Source organism: Rhinichthys klamathensis, unplaced genomic scaffold (assembly GCF_029890125.1).
Source record: "Rhinichthys klamathensis goyatoka isolate OS25496 unplaced genomic scaffold, OSU_Roscu_1.1 h1tg000341l_1, whole genome shotgun sequence".
Classification (NCBI taxonomy): Eukaryota; Metazoa; Chordata; class Actinopteri; order Cypriniformes; family Leuciscidae; genus Rhinichthys; species Rhinichthys klamathensis.
Window position 1 is genome coordinate 1,625,251 of NW_026606855.1, and position 23,598 is coordinate 1,648,848.

The 23,598-nt window shown below is 39.4% G+C and overlaps 2 protein-coding genes and 2 non-coding genes across 6 annotated transcripts; all 4 read right to left on the reverse strand.

Annotated features, from left to right (window-relative positions):
- Positions 1 to 144: 144 nt before the first annotated feature.
- On the reverse strand, positions 145 to 8,148 carry slc25a3b (solute carrier family 25 member 3b). 2 transcript variants are annotated; one of them, XM_056272529.1, is made up of 8 exons: positions 8,022 to 8,148; positions 7,611 to 7,760; positions 5,336 to 5,463; positions 4,615 to 4,794; positions 3,107 to 3,288; positions 2,600 to 2,772; positions 1,547 to 1,657; positions 145 to 564 (listed from the first exon to the last, which is right to left on the reverse strand). In XM_056272529.1, the coding sequence occupies exons 2-8, from the start codon at positions 7,744 to 7,746 to the stop codon at positions 404 to 406; spliced, it is 1,071 nt and encodes a 356-aa protein (XP_056128504.1). In that variant the 5' UTR covers positions 7,747 to 7,760; positions 8,022 to 8,148; the 3' UTR covers positions 145 to 403. The 2 variants fall into 2 exon arrangements, with proteins under 2 accessions (XP_056128504.1, XP_056128505.1); XM_056272530.1 differs by lacking the exon at positions 5,336 to 5,463 and adding an exon at positions 5,604 to 5,728.
- Positions 656 to 883, reverse strand: LOC130106517 (small nucleolar RNA SNORA53). The gene has a single exon (XR_008809725.1). It is a non-coding gene; the product is annotated as a small nucleolar RNA SNORA53 (small nucleolar RNA).
- Positions 2,844 to 3,071, reverse strand: LOC130106515 (small nucleolar RNA SNORA53). The gene has a single exon (XR_008809723.1). It is a non-coding gene; the product is annotated as a small nucleolar RNA SNORA53 (small nucleolar RNA).
- A 4,095-nt stretch (positions 8,149 to 12,243) lies between the features above and the next one.
- tmpob (thymopoietin b) lies at positions 12,244 to 19,814 on the reverse strand. Of its 2 annotated transcripts, none has more exons than XM_056272560.1 (6): positions 19,179 to 19,814; positions 18,665 to 18,782; positions 18,365 to 18,541; positions 14,700 to 14,803; positions 14,480 to 14,583; positions 12,244 to 12,903 (listed from the first exon to the last, which is right to left on the reverse strand). In XM_056272560.1, exons 1-6 carry the CDS (start codon positions 19,416 to 19,418, stop codon positions 12,552 to 12,554), a joined length of 1,095 nt encoding a protein of 364 aa, XP_056128535.1. In that variant the 5' UTR covers positions 19,419 to 19,814; the 3' UTR covers positions 12,244 to 12,551. The 2 variants fall into 2 exon arrangements, with proteins under 2 accessions (XP_056128535.1, XP_056128534.1); XM_056272559.1 differs by having other exon boundaries at positions 14,480 to 14,586; positions 19,179 to 19,813.
- Positions 19,815 to 23,598: the final 3,784 nt, after the last annotated feature.

The window sequence follows — 23,598 nt, forward strand, 5'->3', positions numbered from 1 at the left end:
TAACAGCAAAAACACTAAATGTGCAACCACAAAGAATTAGACAATGAATTTGAAAAACAATCCTTAGAGAAACTAGTGAGAACTCAAATTTATTGATTGAACATGACAACATGAAACAAAAAGAGAGACAGCACTTCTTTAGTATAATATCCAGGTAGCTCTTTATTTGTACTACTGACAAAACAAATGTCAGAGGTTAAAACCAGACGGCATTCATTCAGGTCACAACCATTTTTATATAGACTATTTAGACATGGAACTGCCCCGTGAAGGAGAGCGGTTCCCCTTTATTGTGATGTCAGGGGTGAGTGGGGCTCAGGACAGGCTTAAATATAGAAAACAGGAGGTGTGGTGCAGCTGTCGGAGGGGAAGGTGTGTGTTCGCTGGATCTCACTGGCTGTGTCTACTCTGTGAGTCCGAGCTTCTTCTTCAGGGACTCGGGCATCTCGGGGGGAGGAGGGCGGGGCAGGCGGAAGTAGACCTTCACAGAGTCATAGATGAACCACTGCAGGGCCGTCAGGGTACCGATCATGATGATACGGGCCACCAGACCCTTCCACACACCTGAACAACAACATACACAAGTGGATGAGAATTTTAAAAAGTCAATTTGGTAATGCATTGTTGGAATTGCTGAATTGTTTGATTTGAATAGTTTGTCTGCTCTCCAGCGGTTCTGCCCTGGTGTTTTCCTGAGACGGTTCAGGGCAGAGAGGATGCTGGGTAAGCAGGTAGACTGATCTCACACGCCAATGACTCAAGCACCTCCAACTGTACAGCGGTAAAGCTGCTGGGAGCCTCCGGCCCGATCCTGCTGATCCCAGAGGGAGAGAGCAGAACCGGACCGGAGAAACTCCCCAGAGGTGGATCTAAGGAGCGTGTTGATCTGGAGTGTGTTTCCCGAAGGCATCGTTAGCCAACTACAGTCGCAAGTTCTGTCGTTATCAGGATAGTTCAACGAGTCGGTGTTTCAACGAACATTCGCAAACAGCATCGAAAAGTTGTGTTTGCGCATGACATGTGGACTCAAATCCTTGTCTTGAGCAAAACAAGCAAGCTGACATTCAGTACAATCTAGATCTTTTATTTAAGATACATACAAATGTCATTTATGTCTTTGAGTTTGTCAAGAGATTTAAGGCGCTGTTTTTAAAGACTGCGCATGTGTGAAAGAGCTCTAGTGTGTAAGAACGAGCCTATGAGTGAATCTGGAAATAAAGCAAAATAACAGAAAAATTAGAAATATTCCTCAGATGTCATGTGTGTAATTCATAGCAAAACATCTAGCATTAATTCAATCTCAAACAGATTTATTAAAAGAAGTTATTACTCCAGCACGTGCGTGACATCATTAACCAACATGGTTAAAGGACCAATTTGCGACAATGATTTTGGGAAACAGTCGTGACTCGCTAGTTGATTTCTTCAACGACACACTGTACTATAGTAGTTAAGCAGCGAGTTACGTCATGTTCGGGAAACACACTCCAGGATGTACAAGAAAGAAAGATTGTAAAACACAATGAATTGAGAACAAGTGTCTCACCTTTAGGTCCCAGCTTCTTGAGCACTTGAGCGGCTGTGCTTCCCTTCTCTTTGTTCAACACGGACACGACCGAGTCAGCAGGGTGAGACACGATAGCACAGAACACACCAGCTACAAGAGACAAGAGGAACATGCATCACGTCTCCATTTACAGATCTCCGAGCTGTATGAATATTGTGCACATTTAAGAAGAAATAACTTCAAAGAAAAAAAATACAGAAATTAATGGAAATATAGAAATTAATATGGGTATTAGAATAATGATGATAATAACTACAATAAAAAAAAAGCAGAATTAAATATAAAATTAATAAAACAACATTAAAAAGTAATTTAATAGAAAAAAATATTAATAGAAATACAAATTAAGGTAATACAATAGAAAATTAATATAAAACTAGAATTAAAGAACTAGAATAAAATGGATTTAATAAAATATTACAAAGAAATATGTAATAGAAAAAAAACTATATAAATTAATAGACATTAAGGTAATACAATACAATAATTATAATGAGAATATAGCATAAAAAATAACAAAATTAGCATTAAACAGAATAAAATAAGTAAATTTACAATAATAAAATGTATAATAAATTAAGAAAATATTAACAATTAAAATTATAAAAATAACAGTGATATAAAATTAATAATATTAATCATATACACCAATTATAATATATAATTAATATAAATGATCATTTTGAATAATCATTTATTTAAAATGAAAAAATGATCAAATATGAGAATATTTAAATGGTAACAATTTACAATACGGTTCCCTTTGTTAACATTACTTATCTACATTAGCTAACATGAACTAATATTTCAACATTTACTAATACATTATTAAAAATCAAAAGTTGCATCTGTTACTATTATTTAATAGATCTGAGCAACATGACCTAACCTTGACCTTTTTTTTTATTAACTAACGTTAAAGATTAATAAACAATAACGCATTGTTAACGCATTAACTGATGTTAACGGCCGGAACCTTATTGTAAAGTGTTACACCATTACATCAATCCAATCCACAGAAATCATCCTTACCGATGTAACCGGCCGTGAACGTGACGACCAGCTGTTCGGATTTGGAGCATTCGCTGCGGGGTTTGGGCACCACGTACTTGTAGAGCAGCTCGACGGTGCGCTCGAAGCAGGCGAACTTCATCATGGTGTACGGGATCTGCCTCATCCACAGAGGAACCACACCTTTGTAGAACCTGCCAGAACCAGAACCACTCATTAACTCTCCGAAGAGCCGACAAACGGGCTCGCCGGTTTATTTGAATAGTTTGTCTGCTCTCCAGCGGTTCTGCCCTGGTGTTTTCCTGAGACGGTTCAGGGCAGAGAGGATGCTGGGTAAGCAGGTAGACTGATCTCACACGCCAATGACTCAAGCACCTCCAACTGTACAGCGGTGAAGCTGCTGGGAGCCTCCGGCCCGATCCTGCTGATCCCAGTGAGAGAGAGCAGAACCGGACCAGAGAAACTCCCCAGAGGTGGATCTAAGGAGCGTGTTGAGCTTTAAACGGGTTTAAAGTGCGGGATACTCACGCCCAGATTCCTTCCTCGGCGTACATCTTAGGGGCACATTCTCTCAGGGTGTTGGCATAGCCAGGCTGGGTCTGGATACGCACTTTACACGCCTCCATAGGGGCCAGAGCCATATCTGCGAAGAACTCAGCGCTGGCAGAAGCAGCCAGATACAGCGAGGTTCTCCACAAGTACGAGTTTTCCTGTGAGAGGACAGGAGGAACACATGAGCGTCGGCTAACTGACTTTACAGCAGGGCTACTGACACAAATCTCACGATTCAATTCAATAACGGATAATTGTGGTGTGTGTCACGTACAGTACAGGAAGAATATTCAAGGAAAAATAGAGATACCAACATAATTAACTGATTTGTATAGGCTACTTACATTTAAACAAAAGGAAGGTTTTATAAAAATGTCATAACTTTAATTACAATTACGTCTCTACTCATTTTTTTATTTTATTTAAACATTTAAATGGCGGCTGACATAAAAACATGACGGGACTAATTCAAACATACATAAATATTGAAAAACAGGTTAAATAAGAATAAAATAAATATGCAATAGTGCATTTATTATGCAAAATGCTCCTCTAGGGTTAATTTTTTCTAGCTGACTAACACTGAAACGGTGTTGATTTGAATTTCATAATAAAATTGACAGAATCTGAAAGCTGGGACTGTTTCATATCAGAAGTAACAAAGCACAAACAAAGCTTTGTTCATTCATCGGCTGAAAACAGCATAGACTCAAGGATAGATTCTTGATTAAAATTGGTTTAAAATCGAATTGATTAAAATCGAGAAATCAATATTTTTAACCCAGCCCTAGCTTCTAAAATGTTTATTGTTCATTTGGTTATTGCCAAGCTTAATTTTGTGGAGAATGGCTACATGGAATATAGGATCAAATTCATATTTATACTAATTAATTAAAAGGTAATTTAATACATAAATTAAAAACATTTATTAGCCATCTAAACAAATATTTCAAATTAACACAAACTTGGGCCGTGCAATTGATTACATTTAGTTTTCCAACAATCACAAAAACACTATAAAAATTATTGGAATGGATAAAAAATTATCCATTCCTTTCTTCTAAATGCAGTGTGCTACCGCCTAACCTTAAAAGCCAAAACACTACCTCTAAATTACAAATGAATAGTCAGAATTTGACTTAAGTTACTAATTTTTAAATGGTTCATAGATTTAAAATTAATTTATTCATTGATCCAAGGCCAAAATGATGATAAAAAAAAGTGTTTTTCACCAACACAACAAACCACTTCCCCAATAAAGCTTTGTTTACCCTTAAGAAAGCTGAACATCTTACAGTGATTCATCGATTCATTCATATTTTCTCATTGGAGGAAGTTCCCTCTAGTTCTCATGGGTCTTTTTACATGTATGACATTGTTAATTGTGTTTCTGGGAATATTGCCTTTGATGTAACACTGACAGCATGATCTATATATGTGTTTTTTTTAAACATGTTTCTCAAGCATCACATCATTGATCTCACCTCTCCTAGCAGGTCACCGTACCAGATCTTGAACACCTCGTAAAAGCCGAACTTGCAGAGCCCCTGCATGGAGTATCCGATGAAGGTGGGCGCCCAACCCTTGGCCAACCCACGCATGCCGTCCTCTCTGATCGTGACGGAGAACCCATTGAAGATGCTCTTGTATTTAGCAGGATCCACCTAAACGCAGCATTCGGTTATTGCAATGAGAGTCAGAAAAAACCAACACAGGAACTTCACCAGGAACCGGCTGGTTATGAAGGAACACGGTTAATGGGTTCACTTCAAAAATGGTATTTACATGCTGGAACAATATTAATAAATCAAAAAGTAAACCAAATGTTACTTGGATAACATCAGTGGCAGAGCGTCACAGATCAATTTAAAAAAATATATATTCCTTAGAAATGGCAATTTAATAATTCTAATTTTGTTACAAAACCGTACTACAACTTTTTCCCACCAAAATTAAAAGATCTTCAGTTTTCCATATATTTTATGGAAAAGACCGGCTTGAACATTCTGCATAGTATAAGAAAATATGGCGTTTTCTTTCATTTCATATGCTAAACTGTTTCCACAGAATGATATCAGAAATAATCTCAATCAGAAATAAGATTTTGTTAGCTGGTTAGGCAAATCACTTCAAAAGTGTTAGTGACCCCTTCGCCACGGATGCCATCTCATTTATTTGATGAAGGGGATGGAGGCGAGTACAGACCTGGAGACGGCACTTCACCAAGTCGAGGGGCACGACGGCCGTGTGTGTAATACCACAGCTCAAGATGCCCCCAAACCCGCAGAGGGCGTAGTATTTCGTCGAGCCGAACTCGCAGCTATTGCCCGTCTCTGTGACGTGGGGGAACACAGGAACAACACACACACATGCTCATGCGTCACGACACTTAACATGCTGATGAAGGGTTGCATTGGGGTCAGGTCATATGGACACACTCGGGCGACTTCGGCTAACACACACGCACACGGACCTGCATTCGGCACTTGACCAGGTCGAGGGGCACTACAGCCGTGTGTGTGGTGCCACAGCTGAGGATTCCTCCGAAGCCACAGAGGACAAGGTATTTCTGTGAGCCGAACTCACAGCTGTCTCCCTCTGAGGAGAAACACGGAATCACATTCATCTACACAAAGTCTGAGACGTTTGTTTGGGGGTTAGTGGAAAACCGCCACACTGGACTTTAAAGCGTTACCTTTCACCTGCTATCACACCAAGTGACATGAGCTAGCCTATGCCAAGGGGGTTTTAATCTTTTAGGGTGTGTTCACACTGTAGTTCGGTTCGGTTAAAAAAACAAAAAGACATTTCGTCCTGGTCCGCTTAGTGATCACACTGGCATTTTAACGCCCAACCTAAAGGCATAGGGATGTGTTCACAACCTGATTGCTTTTATTATTACGTTTATTATGTGACGAAACTTACCGAACATCCAAAACAATGCTGTGTTCTGGGCTAAATGCGCTCGTTGTGTGTGTGTAGCTACATATGATGGTATTTTGACCAGCTGAGAACTCGTGAAGAGCTTATAAAATGTGTAAAGAAGTCAAAACAGCATCAGGAATCCCTCCGTCACACACACTAACACAGATCTGCTGTGAGGAGACGCGGTTCTGATCCTGTACTGAACTGTGATGGGCAACATCACGACTATGAAGAGAAAAAACAGCTATGCTTGAGCATTCTGTAATTTATAGGGTCGCATCTTGTTACATGTCCTGTTTTTGGTTCATTTACATGTCTGTGGTCCGTGTTGCGTTCATATTTCAGTCGATCCGCACAAGAGTTGGTTTAGAAGCGGAGCGAAACTCATCTTTTCAGGGTTCAGATGGCAGCGTTCACACTTATTCAAATGAACCGCACTAACAGAGTAATCGCACTAGGGATCATTTTAATCAAACACGCCAAGTGTGAACACACACCCTATATCCCACATACCATCAAATATAATCATCCTTATGTGAGGACCCCCTTCCTAAAAATAAAATAAATCTAAAGAGCAACTACTGTGTATATATAATATATATATGATCTATGACAAGGGAAACTTCTGTTCAGTCCATTTTCAATCAATTATTAATCGATTTATTTTGGACACTTGTTACAGTTTTAACTGACACTACTTTTAAAGCAATAGACCTCGCTAACCTACAAACTAAAAAGTTATTTACAGTTAATGGTCGACCTCAGTCATTCTGGAAAACAGATAAAACGATTAAGCAAACCAATTAAAGCGTTTCTACTAAACCTTAATCTACATACAATTATTATACAAGCCTAGGAGGGAGAGGCACTGATAACACATGCAAAAAGGTATTCAAATTTACGATTAAATGATGGGAAAGATACTGAACGATACACGATACCGGGCTTGGACGTGTCCCTCAGACTGAAGGCCAATCAGAACGCGCCTTGCTGAGAGCTGGAGCCAATCAGATCGCCCCTCATTGACAGTAGCGGTACACACACAGGTCATGTGCAGAATAGGACGCTTTAAATAAAGATCATCATGTCCCCTGACCGGCTCAATACTATTTTAACATTAGTCAATTACACAACTCATTGAAATGTAAAAAACGTCCTCCGAAAGCTTTGATACGCGTTCTCCATCTTTGTCCTTCATTGCCCTCCATGAACGCAACAAGGCCAGAAACACACATCAAGCAGCAACTTTGAGTCACACTAAACTACACAATCTACAAATGCAGTAACTAAAGCATTTAAAGGGAACTTCCTAATAATCTAAACTACAGCTGGGCAGGATCTAGTCATCACAGTGCTAACTAGTATTCTAACCTTTTATTCAACGTTCATATGGCGTTTGATATTTTCCATTCTGATCCATTTCAAGCATTAATACAATAATAAACAGAGAAGTGTGATGGGTTATGCGGCCTCTCTTACTTCAACTCCCTTTGCACCCATTTAAACATTATTTTAAGCATTAAAAATAGAGGTTTTTGTTCTCCGAGGGTCTTACCGGCCACTGCGGCTGCCGCGAGCCTGCGCTTCTGTACGGGACTGTTAGTTTCGGGCTCAGCGGTTTTCTGCAGTGTGAACAACGGGGCGCTGAAGGGGTTCCCCCGGGCCAGTTGGGTTAGTGTGGTCGGATACATGTCTGATGGTGGACCTGAATAAAGAACAAACATTGGTTAGGCAGTGAACACAGCTAATGTGTCCATTAAACGAGTCATCATTTGTCCTCTCATCATGTGGTTCTATGGAGAGGTCAACGGCCCGCGCTCTTGAGGAAGACGTTGTGATGAAAATAACACTAAACTAAAGCTTTTAACACGTTACGAAGTATGTATCTGAGAAAGGTGTGAGAAGACGGTTTAATATGTGTGTGACAAACAAGACAAATGTGTTGTAAAGAGGGAGAAACTCTTACTTTAGAGAAGTTGTCGCAAAATGGCGCCTCCGTCCTCTCCTCTACCGGTGCGCATAGAGACCGAGCGGTGAGTGAGAGCGGCGGAAGACCGAACCGGAAAAAGGAAGTGATGCGTCACTGCAAGCCACGCCCACTACTTTACAAACCCCACTATGGGGAAGTCTTGTCTCATGAATATTAATATGGAAGGTGTATTTTTTGTATGTATCAATATATGTACATAGTAATATTAATAAACAGTGAGCTAGGAACAGTGCCAGTGATAAAAGAAAACTATTTTACATTCTTTCAAATTCTTTTGTTTTCAATTTGCTAATGACATTTTACTCTCCCTCTCCCTCTCTCTCTCTATATATATATATATGTGTGTGTGTGTGTCTGTGTACTGTGTAGGATATAATAAAAATGTTGTCTTATACAATTAATTTTAAATTCCACATTCATTAAAATAGTTTCTTTACTAAATAAATATTTTAAACACAACTGTAATGTTCCGCAAAAATGTAAAAGCAAAAAAGCTATTAGAGCGTGTAATATTATTAAGTATGATTGACACGTGACACATTTTACTTTTTGTTTTGAGTAGTCTCAAAGCCCGTCTACGGAAAGCCTGGCCACTCCCTATTAAGTCCTATTGTACCGACTTTTTGGTTGTAGTTCCACCAGAGTTCCACTGGGGGCAATAGTCCGAGTGCAAAATGAATGGGAGTCTATGGGGCTAAACGGCTAAATTTGTCTTTTTCACCCGATTGTCATTGAGAAATCTTAGATTTGAATGTAGGTTTTGCAAGTCCAACATGGGTTATAGGTCGAAAGTTGAATGAACGAGTACTTATGTCCTTTCGATTTCTTACAGGTTGAGTTGTTGTTGCCCATAACACGCTAGCATTCTGCTAATGGACGCTGATTGGTCAGTGAAGGACTGATTACGACCAGAGATACCGCTTGATGGCATCGTGGCATCCGAAGCGGGACCACATGTATTTACCGGTACCTGTGTCAGTTGTGTAGTAGATGCCTCGAGAGAAAAGAAAGTGCAGAACGCAAAAGCATAGACATAATAAATACATAGACGCCCTGATGGCCGCTTTGGAGCGTTGCTGCGATAGTTTTCTTATTGTGGAAAAAGCATTTTCTGTGATTGACCCGATTTTAGCAATAACAAAGATAACTGATGGATCCTTTATCTATGGTAATACGATATGGTACAACTACAGTGCAGTGCAAATAGTAAATATAAGATAAAGTGAGAAGTAATAGTAAATAGTTTAGTCAATAAAATAAACAAACAAACAGTACAGCAAATAAAATAGTAATGAAAAGGCTATATAAAATATAGGCTATATAAAAAAAAAAGACACAACCCTGTCTATTTTTCAGTTTTATTGATCAGTAAGAGACATTATAACAGTATAAGTAGCCTAAAAGGTATAAGAAGAGTTATACAAGACAATAAATAAAGTAAACGATTCAGACACAGCAGGATACAACGTTAAAATAGCCACAATATAAAGTTATGAAACTTCACTTTGCCGTCAGCCAAAACGATTTGCCAGGGAACAAGATTAATGAGACCAAAGATCGCCCGTTAGATATACACAAGACGAATTATATGTCATGTTTAACCACAAACGTCAGAAGCACTAACCGAGTAAAGGCTGTTCCAGGCGGGGTGCAGAGCGCTGAGACCCCGGTAGGATATCACAACTCCGAAAACGTCAGATCAAATTTTTAAATAAGCGCTATCTTTATAAATAAACCACATATTTGAGCTTTCGACAACTACATTGTCGACTGAAAAACTATTAAAACTACATTTCGTGACACAATAACAGTAGTATTTTTAAATTTCGCGGCTTCTCTAGTCTGTCTATGCGCGTAAGCACCATAAGTAAGCACCAAAGTGACTGAAGGATTGCCGTAGCAGGTCTCTGGTCGTACGATGTGTATGACGTCATTGACATTTTAAAAGACTTTTTAAAGCAAATAAGTGACTCTAAAAAATCTAACACCCAGCAATGTGTAATTTCTTTGCATCTTCTTTCGAATACAACATTCGAATTACTAGACAAAAAATTATATCCTGAGAAAAGTGGATTTTTAGGGGTATTGCTCCATAGACCTCCATTCATTCTGCACTCCGCCTGTGAGCGCCCTCATATGGACCCAGAGTGGAACTGCAACAGTTCAGAACCCGGAAGTTTAATGTGAGTGGGAGTTCTCCCCATATTAGACTTTCTCTGGTAGTCTTTTCCCCCCCTGATATAATGAAACACCAAAAATTACCTACCTGCGTCTTAGCCAATCAGACAGGCCAACTGGATAACGTCACATTACGTAATTAATATTCATGAGCCAAGCCTTCGCCATAGTAGATTTCGCTCGACCAGACAGGTCAAAAAAGAGGGGCGGGGCTTTCCCAGAGAGCATTACGCAAGAGCTTCCTCTCATCTCAAAGTCACGTCTGATGTCTTTCTAGTGTGTGTGAGACATATGTACATTATTCTTGTACAGCAGCTCATTTTTGCAAAATATATTTTGTATATGTATACAAGAAAAATGATCGATTATGGTTTGCTAGTTCTTGTGTGCAATGATGTATCTAAAGGTCAAACCTCCTGTAGAAATGGAAACACTCCTGGTTTAATACTATTGCTGGAATGTCGTGTTTGTGTGTGTGTGTGTGTGTGTGTGTCAGTCACTGAACTGACCTTGCTGTAAATACACAAGGAAGGGTCACCTCTGGGATCTCAATGGTTTCCTTTTATTTCACAACAGATTTGTATTGAATCAAGGATAAATATTCAAATCAATCCATATGCCCAGTTTTCCACAAATAGCTGCCTAAATACAAAGTGCAAATTGGACTTGTATACCATTCACTGCATTTGACACAGCAGTACAAAACTAAGATGTTAGTTAGTGGTTAGTGGAGTCGGTATATGTACATTTATTTAAAAGTAACCCACTGCATTTTAAAAAAAGTTGATAACTTTAGAGAAGACGTTAGAAAAATATTGCAGTTAAAACGTGATTAAACCGAGTAGCAAAATATAAAAACAAACCCCTGCAAATTACGATCGATGCATCACAAATGTATTGTTTTGAATGAAATGAATATATACTTAGTACATACGTCCAGAGGACCATAGCTTTGTTTTTAAAAATCACAGTTAAGAAATGAATTCAGTTTAGTCAGATGAATCACAGACGTCTGATTACAGTCAATAGCAGGCAAGTGTCGGCGGACTCATTATGGGTTTTAATATTGGCTACAATGCCACATCACATTATGAAAACATCACAAACACATTTAACAAGCCACCATTACCTATACAAAAAAATAAACTGCCTCTTACCAGAAGTGAAGCGTTATTTACTACACGAGACTTTCATATAAGATCACATTTTCTTTCAAGCTCAGGATAAAAAACAAATATCAATCTAAAAAGTCTAGTTCTAAAACCAGACATTATCTGAGCTGGTAGTTCAGTTAGCTTGAACATTTCAGTGCTACAAATCATTTAAACAAAAGCTACGGGATGAAACTCACGAAAACCGTCAAGAATACTGTATATCAAAGTCATATTTCACCACAAAAGCAACAATATTAATTAAAAAAATTTACTAAAAATATTTTTAATTAAGCACATCGCACCTGATTCTCATTACTGTAAAGTCAAAAATGATAATAATGTATCTAAATGTAATCATTGAAATGTTCATTCATGCCAATTTTAAGTAAAAACTGTTATTTGTGCCCAGACATGAATTATTATATTCATTTGAATTTTTTTTATTTAATTACGTTTAATTACAGTAACACAAATTATTTATTTTTTTTGCACTATAGTAATGATTTTTTTTTATTTTATTTTTACCTTATGGTAATGAGAATGTGTTTTTTTCATTTCGCAACATAAATATTGATATCTTTTTTTATTTGTGGTGAAATATGACCTAGAAATTTCCTTGTGAGATTCACCCTACTATGCAAGAACACAATTTTCTCACTCTGGTCTCATTAGCAACACTTCCTAAAGTCAGATTCAGTCACGCTAAAAATAAACTTCACCAGGTTTATTCAGGAAAACGTAGATTTTTTTTTTTTTTGCAGACATTCAGCTTGAGGCTTTTCCTTCGAGCCGTGATGTGTGTGTGAAACCGAATTGTGCTCGTGTTGGCCGCGTCTTGGCACTTGAAGAAACACGCAGGTGAGTCCTAAACTCTCGTTGTGTGATTCTGAACGGCGAATGATTCACTGCTAGCGATCGTGAATGAACACTACACTTGTCTACGTCGTCTCGAATGCTACGAAAACCGTAAAATCCCAAAGCAAGATCAAAACACACGATGCACACAGAGGTTAAAGACTACTTGAAACACAAGTCTATTCAGATGTGACTGCTAGGTCAAACTGAAATAACCAGAATCCCCCCTCCCCAAACCCTGCCGATGCGTTGCTCCTTAAATGACTAGAAAATCAGTCTGACGGTAATGCATGCTGAAGCGGCTCGACGTATCCGCTGCTCACTTGCTGTCGCCACCACCTGATTGGTATTCCAGGTTAATGTAATTGATGATGGGTGTGATCAGATTGTCCTGGACATAGAGCTGGCAGGAGTCGATCTGATCGGCGGTGACGTTCTGGAAGGCGTAGTACAGAGACGCAGCCAGTGCGATGAACACTAGAAGCTTCAGCCAGACAGCGAACCAGCGGCGAGGAGGGGGACGAGCGGCGGGTGCTGCACTGCGGACGTCTGTGACGGAGGATTTAGTCGCGGTGTAAATGTTCTGCTGAAGGAGCGACTCCTCGGACCAGAGGTTCAGCGGCTTCACCGGACGCCCGGCCGCACCGTGGATCGGCCTCCGACATGTGGCCCTGATCGGACAGATAACATAAATGTGGGTTTAATTAAAGCACTGATTCCATTTTTTTCACTAACATATATATATTAGTGCTGTCAAACGATTAAAATATTTAATCGCGATTAATCACATTAATGTCATAGTCAACTTGCGATTAATCGCACATTTTTATCTATTCTAAATGTCTCTTCATTTCTTTTTGTCCTATTATTTTTTCTCATTTTAATGCTCTTATCAACATGGAAAAGTGGATCGGCTTGCTTTGTGCAAATGTTTTTTATTGGAAACAACATTGGCATATACTGTGTTCAATTTCACACTAACATTCTCACTTGGAGCAAATAATCTCTCACACAATGTAACACTGTCCATCAATAAAAGGGTGAAAGAAATACTGACGAGGTCCTGATATTGACGAGCGGGCAGAGAATTCGCATCAGCTGTGTGTGTGTGTGTGTGTGTGCTGGTCATCATCAAGTGGTGTTTCAGACTGGACGTGCTGCGATGATGATAGCTCAGTTCACAACGACAAAACACACAGATCACTTTGGTCTTGTCAATGGAACCATTTGGCAACTTTTTAAAAGTAACTTTCAATTCAGAATCTTATTGGCATCCACTTCGGCGTCTCACGCTCGTCATCCACTCAAAACGTAACGTTAACCTACTATTTGGCCGGCTCGCAGACCCAAACAAGTGTGTGCGGCGTGCCTGTTGTTTTGTTTCCGGTCTAGCTAGATCCGCTTGCGCTTTGGTCGACAAAGCAACAAAACGTCCTCGCGCAGCGCGAGCCATGGAAATGAATGGGTTTCATAGCGGTTTCAAAAACTACAAAGTTTGCTAGGCCAAATAGACCGTTAAAAAATTAACGCCGCTAATAACGCGTTTAACTGACAGCCCTAATATATATATATATATATATATATATATATATATATATATATATATATATAAACAAGTATAACGTATAAACAAGTCACATATAATCAAACATGTCAGGGGTATATAGAAAGAAAGAATAATTTATTTTCTGGTAAATCTTAAAACAGTTGCACAATTCGTATCAGTGTTATTTTAGTATTATTGAGATGCTATTATAGATTATTAATATCAGTTTTTATTGTCATATTTTGTATTCATGTCAATTGTAGTTAATTTAATTAGTTTCAGTCATTTTGTTGTCCTTTTATGTCATTTTTAATAGTTTTGGGCTTTTTTATTGTTTTTTTTTAATATAGTTTTTTTTTATATTAAGTTTAAATTCAGTTTTAGTTTTGTTAACAATTTATTTTAAGGTGACGTAGTTACACATTACTATATGTACTTTCTATAGTAATAACATTAAATTAAGCATAATTACAAGTAACTTACACTAAACCACACCCTAATTACTTATTTGAGTATTGTATTATTTAAGTACAATGTAACTACGTCACCTTAAAATAAAGTGTAACCCAAGTTTTAATTTTACTACATCCAGTTAAAATAAATTACAATAAGAAATGTTGAAATAAAAGTAGATGAAATAAAATGTTTCAGTTAACATTTATTTTATTAGTAACAAAAATTTGTGAATAAAAAATACTCACATTATTCCGGTTGGTGTGGCGGGTTCATTGGGGAAGATTTCCTTCAGAATATCTCCTCCGTCCACGGATGCTTCCTCAATGGCCGATGCCGTCTCCTCCACCACCTGCTGATTAGAAGAAAACTCTAATAGTAAGAGACTTTGCACCATAAACCGAGGCCTGATGACTCTATTGTGATGCTAACTGTATTTTTCCTGTCCAAGTGCAGGTGTAAGTGTACTTTAGAGCGCTGCCGGCTGCTGGTCCTGGTGGTGACTGGAGTCTTTCCTCTGCTCCGGACCGGCTTCGTCACTACAGGAACCGGCTCAGGTACTGGATCAATTTCTGACAATCAAATACAGAGCAAACTTGGTGAAAAGGAGAAATAATATGACCATAAATATTTAACTTTAAGTCTTCAATTGTCACAACTAAATGTTTATGTTTGATAAAGAAAAAAGTGCTTGTCTGGAGTCTGGTCACATGCAAACTCTGATAGCTTAGTAAAATAACAGCACACCTCTCCTTAACAATAGGGCTGTAGCGATACACTAATCTCACGATACGATACGATACACGATATTCGGCTGACGATACGATATATATCACGATATTCAGCCAACGATACGATTCGATATAATTCGATACACTTACATCATTTTCTGAAAGATTTAAAGGGGACAGAGTGATTTTGGTGACATCTTGTGAGTCTTCCATTTACTTGGATTGAATTAATTGAACTGAAAACTGAAAACATCATTTACACAATATATGTCTCTGACTGGGCAGAGAGTACAGCTTGCAAATGCTGGACAAAATGAATCAAATATGTGTAGAGAAAATTAGTTCTATTTATTGAAAGACAACAGTGCAAACTGTAGCTTATAAGCCTTTGTTAATTGCAATACTGCACTTTATTTACTTTTTAATGGAGAGTTAAAAGGTGCAGCAAGTGGCCTGTTGTGAACAGTTTCTTTGCACTGCCTTTTCTTTGACAGCTTTTTTAGCTTGACACTGAACATGTGACGTGCTTCAGTTGTGCGCGAGGTCAAGCCGTCGCACGTCAGGGAAACTCTCTCCGCGCTGGCCAGGGAGGCTTTGACGTGTGCTCTTGCCTGAGTGTACAGCCTGGGAATGCAAACCTTGATGAGGTGTTCGCGGGTTGGAATAGGATAGCGGGGCTCCATCGCGTTCACCATGCGCCTAAAGCCGGCGTTTTCCACCACCGAATAAGATTTTTTTTACATTTTTTTTTTTTTTACTAATTCTATTTAAAATCGTATTTGATTGCAGAGCGCCGCAGCGCATTCACGCAGCACTACCTCGCTCTCGCGCTCTCTCTCTCTCTCTCTCTCTCTCTCTCTCTCACACACACACACACACTCATCCGTACCTCGCGCACTTTCTCACTCACGGAACACCGCTGCACAAATCTGTCCAACACAGCGCTGTCAATTTCGGAGACCCAGCTTTAAAAAAAGCTACTAGCCAGCATGCAAGGAGCCTAGCCAACAAGGAGAGCTAAGTTGTTGTTTGAATACAGCTGGATTTTCGTCAATATCGATGCACGCGCGCAGCTGGCCACTAGCGGCTGGCTGACCAAATCACTCTTCATGCAACGCGAACGGGTTTAACACGGGGGATTTGAATGGGACTTATGTATCGATACTCGCGGCCTAAAAATCGATACTTTCTTGGGAGAAAAAATATCGATTTATATCGCAGAATCGATAAAATCGCTCAGCCCTACTTAACAAGCTACAGCATTTAAGCTGGTTAGTAGATGACTTAAAGCTCACGACTAAAAACACAACTTATGCCCATATTTTTGGCAGATATACAGACTGGATGCGTCAACACTAGTTGCCGAATATCAAAGCCAGTCTGCAGATTTTGGTCAGTCAGAGTTGACAGATTTCACTGAAAATAGCGGACTCTAGATTTTTAGCTTCAGACTCTGATTCAATCCAGTTGATGAGATCAAACATGTTTGATATTTTGAGCCGAACACATTTTGTTTTCATTGGTCACGCAACGAGACACATGTTTCTGCATTAATATAATGTGTTCTGAATGACTTGAAAGTGTGTTACACCGTGTCCTAACCAGACGCGATGCGATAAGATTCCAGCGACAAATAATTTGTCTGTCCACGATAGACGCGACTGCGAGATACGTCAAAATCAATCAAAACCCACAGCCAATCAGAACAGCGTGTGGGCGGAGTCTCGCGGCAAGTGCACAGCACCAGAGAGTAATCTTGACGGCACTCGCAAGAAAATGGATAAGTAGGCTACATAATCAAATTCACAAATATTACACCATTTAAACATTATTAAAAATACATAGGCTACCGAGTTACTAAAACAATCTTTGTCAAAGAATACACTTGTTTGTTCACAGTTTGAATGTTCTTGTTTCCATTTGTTTAATTTCAAGATCTGAGGTGAATTATCCATTGTTGCTTTTACAGCTACAAAGCCAGGAACACTAAATGATATTCAAAGTCACATTGCATGCTTTTAACATTAAATAAGCACATAAACAGTACCTGAGATTCTCATTGCCACACTTTGTGTTTGTTGTTCCAGCACGACGTGGCGATAAAATAGAAACCGTTTCTAAAATAGAATCGCTGTGTCGCCGTCACCGCTGGTTAGGATTAACATGGAAAAAAGACGGCTTTTATCGCACGTCGCGTGTAATTAGGACACGGTGTTAGTGTGATCCTCAGTCATTTAGTGCAGCGGTCCCCAACCTTTTTTGCGCCACGGACCGGTTTAATGTCAGACAATATTTTCACGGACCGGCCTTTAAGGTGCTCCTAAAAACGCGTAGAAAACGCTAGGCGCGAGGTTGCACTCCGCAGGCGTCTGTCGTTGCTAAGCAACCATCAGCTGCGCTCTCCGTTACAGCAAGGAAATTTCAGCAATGGATTTCCACCACCGAAAAACCCTTGCTGTAACTCTGTTACAAGATTTATTTACTAAGAAGAGTAAAAAAAAAAAAAAACCTGCAGTGTTTGGGTGCAAGACCGTGCAACCGATACTACAAAACCGCAAAAACCATGGGGAATTTCACCAGCTGATTCAGGAGCTCCGCCTGGACAATGGGAGGTTCAAAGCCTATTTCAAAGTGGACAAGGACCAGTTTGATTATATTTTAAGAAAAGTTGGCCCAAGCATCAGTAAACGGAGCTTCTGCCGTGAAACTAACTTATCTCTCCTGCGCAACGGCTCTGTATTTGTCTGAGGTTAGACTATAACTGAAGTGGTCATAAAACACCAGAAATAGCAAACACATACACATTTATATATAGAATATAGAACAATTCTGTATAAACAATGATGGATTTAACAAGGAATCAGTTGTGAGCATTAATATTTTTAGTACAAATATTTTTTACTAGTAACTAGTGCAGCAGTTTACAGTGTGGAAGATGATTGGTTGGTTCTTGTCACGTGACCTACAGTGCGCTTGCGGCATTCTGGAAAGTTGAGATGTTTTTATCTCGATGCGGCGCGGACGCGCTTGGAAAAAACGGGCGCGTCGCTTCCATTATGAGCGCCCATATCACGCGCCTACATTTGAAATCACAAACTTGAGCGCGCAAAAGACACAATATGTGAACAGGTAAATGTGTGAATAAATAAAACGGAAATAATGTAAGTTATTTATTCTTTCTGTGCGGCCCGGTACCAAATGACCCACGGACCGGTACCGGTCCGCGGCCCGGGGACCCCTGATTTAGTGTATGATGCCCAGTTTTTCCTCTTCAACCATTTATAAAGTCAGCAATTGTATGATGCCTAGCGTTTTAAAATCAGTAGCTGATATACTGGAACGTGCACACGCAGACAGCTCGACTGGATATTTGGCTACTTGACTCGATTATCCCTGCTTTACCTTCTTCTTTGTCGCTGTACTGATCTTCAGCTGAATGCGTGTTGCCGTTCTGGTTTCCGTCTGCTTTGATGGTGATGGCCTCTGGGATCGCGGTCTTGGGTTCAGGAAGGATATTCTCCAGCGGCGGATGCTCCAGGAACTGCTGGAGTTTCTTCTCATACACCTTACGTGTCGTTGCTGAGATGCAGAACCAGACATATGAGAATACAATGCAAACCTACACATATATATATAGGACATTCATATTGGGTGATTAATATTCACAAACACAATCAGGCTGTGGAAAACCTTAATACTAACCAACAATTGGTCCTGTATTGACTCCATACTTCAGAAGCTGAACCTTCAACTCTTCATCAGTCAATCCCAAAAAGTCGTTCTCCTCAGCCCGAACTCTGTCAGTCTTTCTTGTGGCTTTCTGGAGGTTAAGGAAACATCAGAAGCAAAATACATGTTATTGTTTTATTTGTACCTACATCATAGTTTATATTGATTATTAAATATTATTGTGTTGGAAAGCATGTTTTATTGTGGTAGACTAGTATGAAATGGTTATTGGGTCAAAAAGCAATATAAATATATGTGAAATGTTTTAATGAGACAAATAAAACAGTAAAAAAAAAAAAAAAACGGAAAATTATTGTGAAAACCAGCATTTGTGAAATCTCTAATTATTAGCATGCTCATAATTTTGATTATATATAGGATTATAATAATTGTATCATATATAATGATTCCCATCTGCTCCAGCATCCATCATAATTATGAACAAGCATGATTTTGATTGTCATAAGACTAATGTTTGAGCTCTCACCCTCCCCGAGCGGCTTCTGTCGGACACCAGCGGCGCTGTCATCTCCTCATCACTGGAGAAAGTGTCCTGAGCGGGAGGAGAGAGGCTCTTCTTGTTGAGCACGGTCAGGTTCTTCAGATACAGCTGAACATAGACGTCTTTCTTGCTGTCAGCGCTCGGTAGAGGAACATTATTGGCCAGTAACTCACTCTTCAGTTTCTCTTTAGTGAGCAGCGCCGGATCCTCGTGAAATTGCGCCATGCTTATTATCTTTACCAGAGTACAGTATGAAACACGGGTTTTACTTACGAAATGCAAGTGTAATTACTTATTTTCCTGTTTTAAAAGTGCAGCGGTAACTTGTGTAAGCCCCCGACCGAGAATAAATGAAAGTAAAAGATGGCTCGCGCTGACAACCGTCAAACCGGCTCGCGCCTTCCGTTTGAATGTCCTCCTAGGGGTTTTACGACAAACACAGCTGTCTGTTACATCCAAAAATTGATTTTTTGGAAGTTTGAACATCGAATCTTGTGGATAAATAAAAACAACTCTGCTAAAATACGCAAATAAGCGGTTTTGCGAAGGCGGGTAAAAGTAGAAATAGCTCGACGGCTATCGTGCGCGCGCGCCTCGGAACTGGCACAGTGGAACAAAGCTCAACGCTCATTGGTCGAATGGGTTAAGTAAGGCGTTCTCCTATTGGTCGACGCGGAAGAGTGACAGACGCTGGTCCAAAACAAAGAGGCCGACACAGAGCGACAGCTGCAGCATATGGTGTCCGTCTGCAACATACACTTGAATTTACAGCAGCTTTCTTTACAATAAACTGTGTTAACTCGGTTGAAAGGCCTGTAAAAAAATAAGACTGGAACATTATTATGAGTTTAGTTCAACAGAAAACGTAGGTGGGGATTTTGACAGGGTTGTATATTTCATAATAAAAGACTAATACAAAGTGGGGGAGGGGTATCTTAAAAAAATACCATGGCACATGAATATGGTCATTATTCAGATTTACTGTTAAGAAATCATGGTATTAAATGGTATTTTGTAAGCATGAAGGAGTGTAAACCCTATAAAGCCTACAGTATTGTGTTTCTAAGACCTGAAAATTATCAAAATGATATAAACTGCTGAAAAGTTTTGCTTCTACATGCATTTCTTCCTCTGTTTGATAGTTGAGACTCTTTTTAGCTATAAAAAGGGCTTTTAGTATTTTCAGTATTTTTTCTATGAAATATTTAATGATTTTTACTGAATACCATTGTGTTTGTTAAATTTTCCCTTAAAACGTTCAAACGTCAGACTAAAAATGTACATGGTAAGACTAAATCCTTCTATGTAGGAAGATTAACTCAATATAGAGGAATTACAGCATAGCATCCTACCTAAAGATGGCAGCATAAGCCTTATTAGACCAGGCTCTACAGTAACAGGACAGACGCATAAGGTCAAATGAACCGTATTTAGCAGCAAATCCGGTACAAATCTGGTCTTGTGGTATGTATGACACACATGGAGAGGTGCGAAGTATTCAGCACTGTAAAGTAAACACAGATGAAATACACATGTGAAGCCAGTAATAGTCTTAAGTCTAAAATCTTAAAGTCAACATGAAATCAAAATTGATCTATTTACTTTCTTATAATGCATGCTCCTGCGAACACTGCACATTATTCTAAAGAAAAATCGTATTTATTGTCAAAACACTTGCTCTGCATCTAAAATAATATTCCTTTTCAGCTGACCAAGCCTTCTAAAAGATGCAATCACTTCATGAGGGATAAAATCACCATGTATTTTTTTCATTTAATCTTTAATTGACATTACGGGTGTGTTCACACTTGGCATGTTTGGTTGGATTAAAACAAACCCTAGTGCAATTGCTCTGTTAGTGCGGTTCATCTGAATAAGTGTGAACGCTGCCATCTGAACCCTGGTGCATCAAACACACGGACTGAACGCTGAAAAGATGAGTCTCGCTCCACTTCCAAACAACCTCGTGCGGATCAACTGAAATATGAATGCCAAAGAAATGTAAACGAAGCAAAAACAGGACATGATGTCACAAGATGTGACCCTCAAAAGGACATTTTATAAGCTCTTCACGAGTTCTCAGCTGGACAAAATACCATCATATGTAGCTACACACACACACACACACACAACGAGTGTATTTATCCCAGAACACAGCATTGTTTTGGATGTTCGGTAAGTTCAGTCGCAAAATATACGTCATAAAAGCCAAACAATCAGGTTGCGAAGATCCCTATGCCTTTAGGTTTAGGTTTAGGTGTTATGCCAATGTGAACGCTAAGCGGACCAGGTCTAAATGTTTTCTGGTTGTTGTTTTTTTGGTCCGAACCAAGCGAACCGAACTACAAGTGTGAACACACCCTGAATGGGTGATATGAGTAAAACTTTAAACAAAAGGGGGGGGGGGGGGGGGTGGAGAGAAAGACTAAATGTGGCTCCCTTCAGGAGTTTCCAATCGATCTTTTTTAAATTCTTTGTCCAAATATCTCTTGGACTGATCCGGGCTCGTTTCCACTCATCTCAGGTTCACGGTCTCCACGCGCATAATGAACATGAGCTTGTGTGCGGGTGTGGATGTATGTGTTGGTTTTGACCACTGTCTGGTCTTCCTGGATTCCAGCTCGGTGTGGTTTAGGTCGGGCACCCTGGATCTCCGTCGCGAGAGCTGGTGATTTCGCCCCGCGCTTATGTTTCTGGGATATAGCTGAATTATGGCAACGGTGCCCAAAACCACACAGATTTTAACGCTTAATCTTCAGTTAAAGCTTTTCCAAGAGAGCTCTGCCAGTGAAAAGTAGAGAGGGAAACTTTGAAAATGTTGAGCTCTTAAGAAACACCCTTTCTGTCTTTATTGTATTTCATTTATACAGAAAACAGTCCTCCGGCCAAGCACCACATAAAAGTGTCTTTTAAAGCATAACAGTGGTGCCCTCAGGAAAGGGATCTGAGAGAAACTAGGCAATTATCAACATCGGGGTGTATAAAAGTGGTTTTGAAAAAGGAATGCAGTGTAAACTGTAGCAGGGTGATGACATGTTCAAACGTATAAACTGTCCAAGCGTGTGCGTTTTCCAAATCAAACAATCTTCGAATTGTATTTACTGTACATTTTTGTTTAATGATGGAATATGAGAATGCTTATGCATTGTGAACACTGAAGTAACAGCATCTGCAAGATGGCAGTCAGTCACATTTTGCACGTCTAATGTCAACATGTTATTAGGTTTCAGTGATCAAAATATGATTATCTTGAAATGCAATTGTCGTTTGATACACGTTGCATTGGCAGGGGGTTTAACTGCATATTGACAATAGGAAATCAATGCTGTAAAATGCAAAAAATTGCAGCTTACACTTAAAACTAAACTTTCCTAGTCCAAGAACTGACTGAGAGACTGTAGTACTTTTCAGCACGCAGTTTAGTCTGTCCATCACACAACCTCTGTCAGCATATGTAAAAACTGAAAATTTCATATGGTTTGTGGCTTATAACCATATTTTAACATAAAACGCCTTCTAGAATGTATTTGAGAGGTATTTTCAAAATGTTTGAGAGCTAGAAAACATTCAGATCTTTTCTTAAAGGTGAAGTGTGTGGTATTTCTATGTTAATATGCATAGACAACTATAAGTAAGCCATTTGTAGGTTGATTTTGCCATAAAAGTGTAAACACTGTGGCTCTGTGGTGCTTTCAAAGCATTGCTCTGTTTGTTTGAGCATCTCGACCAGCCCAACACAGCAACACTGACTCAACCAATGCTGAGGCGGGACTGTTTGTCCGTTTGTGATCAAATGTTTCAAAAACGTGAGCTTTTTAACAGTGCATTACAATTACATACAGACAGTTGCAATATCAACTGCAATTAAACAAAAGAGATGTGAGAGTGTTTTTGCCCTGTTTACTCCTGGTATTAAGATGCGTTTTGGTCGATCGGATCACAAGTGGACGACACTAAATACAGGTGTAAACAGGGTCTAAAACATTTTGAGCTTGTCCACTTTCGACACTTCCAGAGGGAGTTCAAAAAAACACATTAGACCAGATTGCTTTCGTTGTGTAAACACTCATGTGATCGAATGTGTTCAAACAGCCACAAAAGACTAGCCAGGTTAAAACCAGACGATTCTCAGTTGTAACTGAGTTATGGTCTGGCAAAGCGTCATAGACAAATCATTTCCAGAGGGGCGTCCCCAACGGACGTTGCGGATAGACCTAAACCCAATCAGAGCGATGAAGGAGATGACGTATGCAGAGCGGCGGAGACACATCTCCGAGTGTTGTTCTTTGCTCGGTTTTTAACTAAAAGGAAACGTTCAAATCGCTTAAAACAGACGCGATAGCTGATTCCAACGAGTGATGTTCGACGGCGGCATCCATCTCTGTAATGTAGGCTACAAAATCTG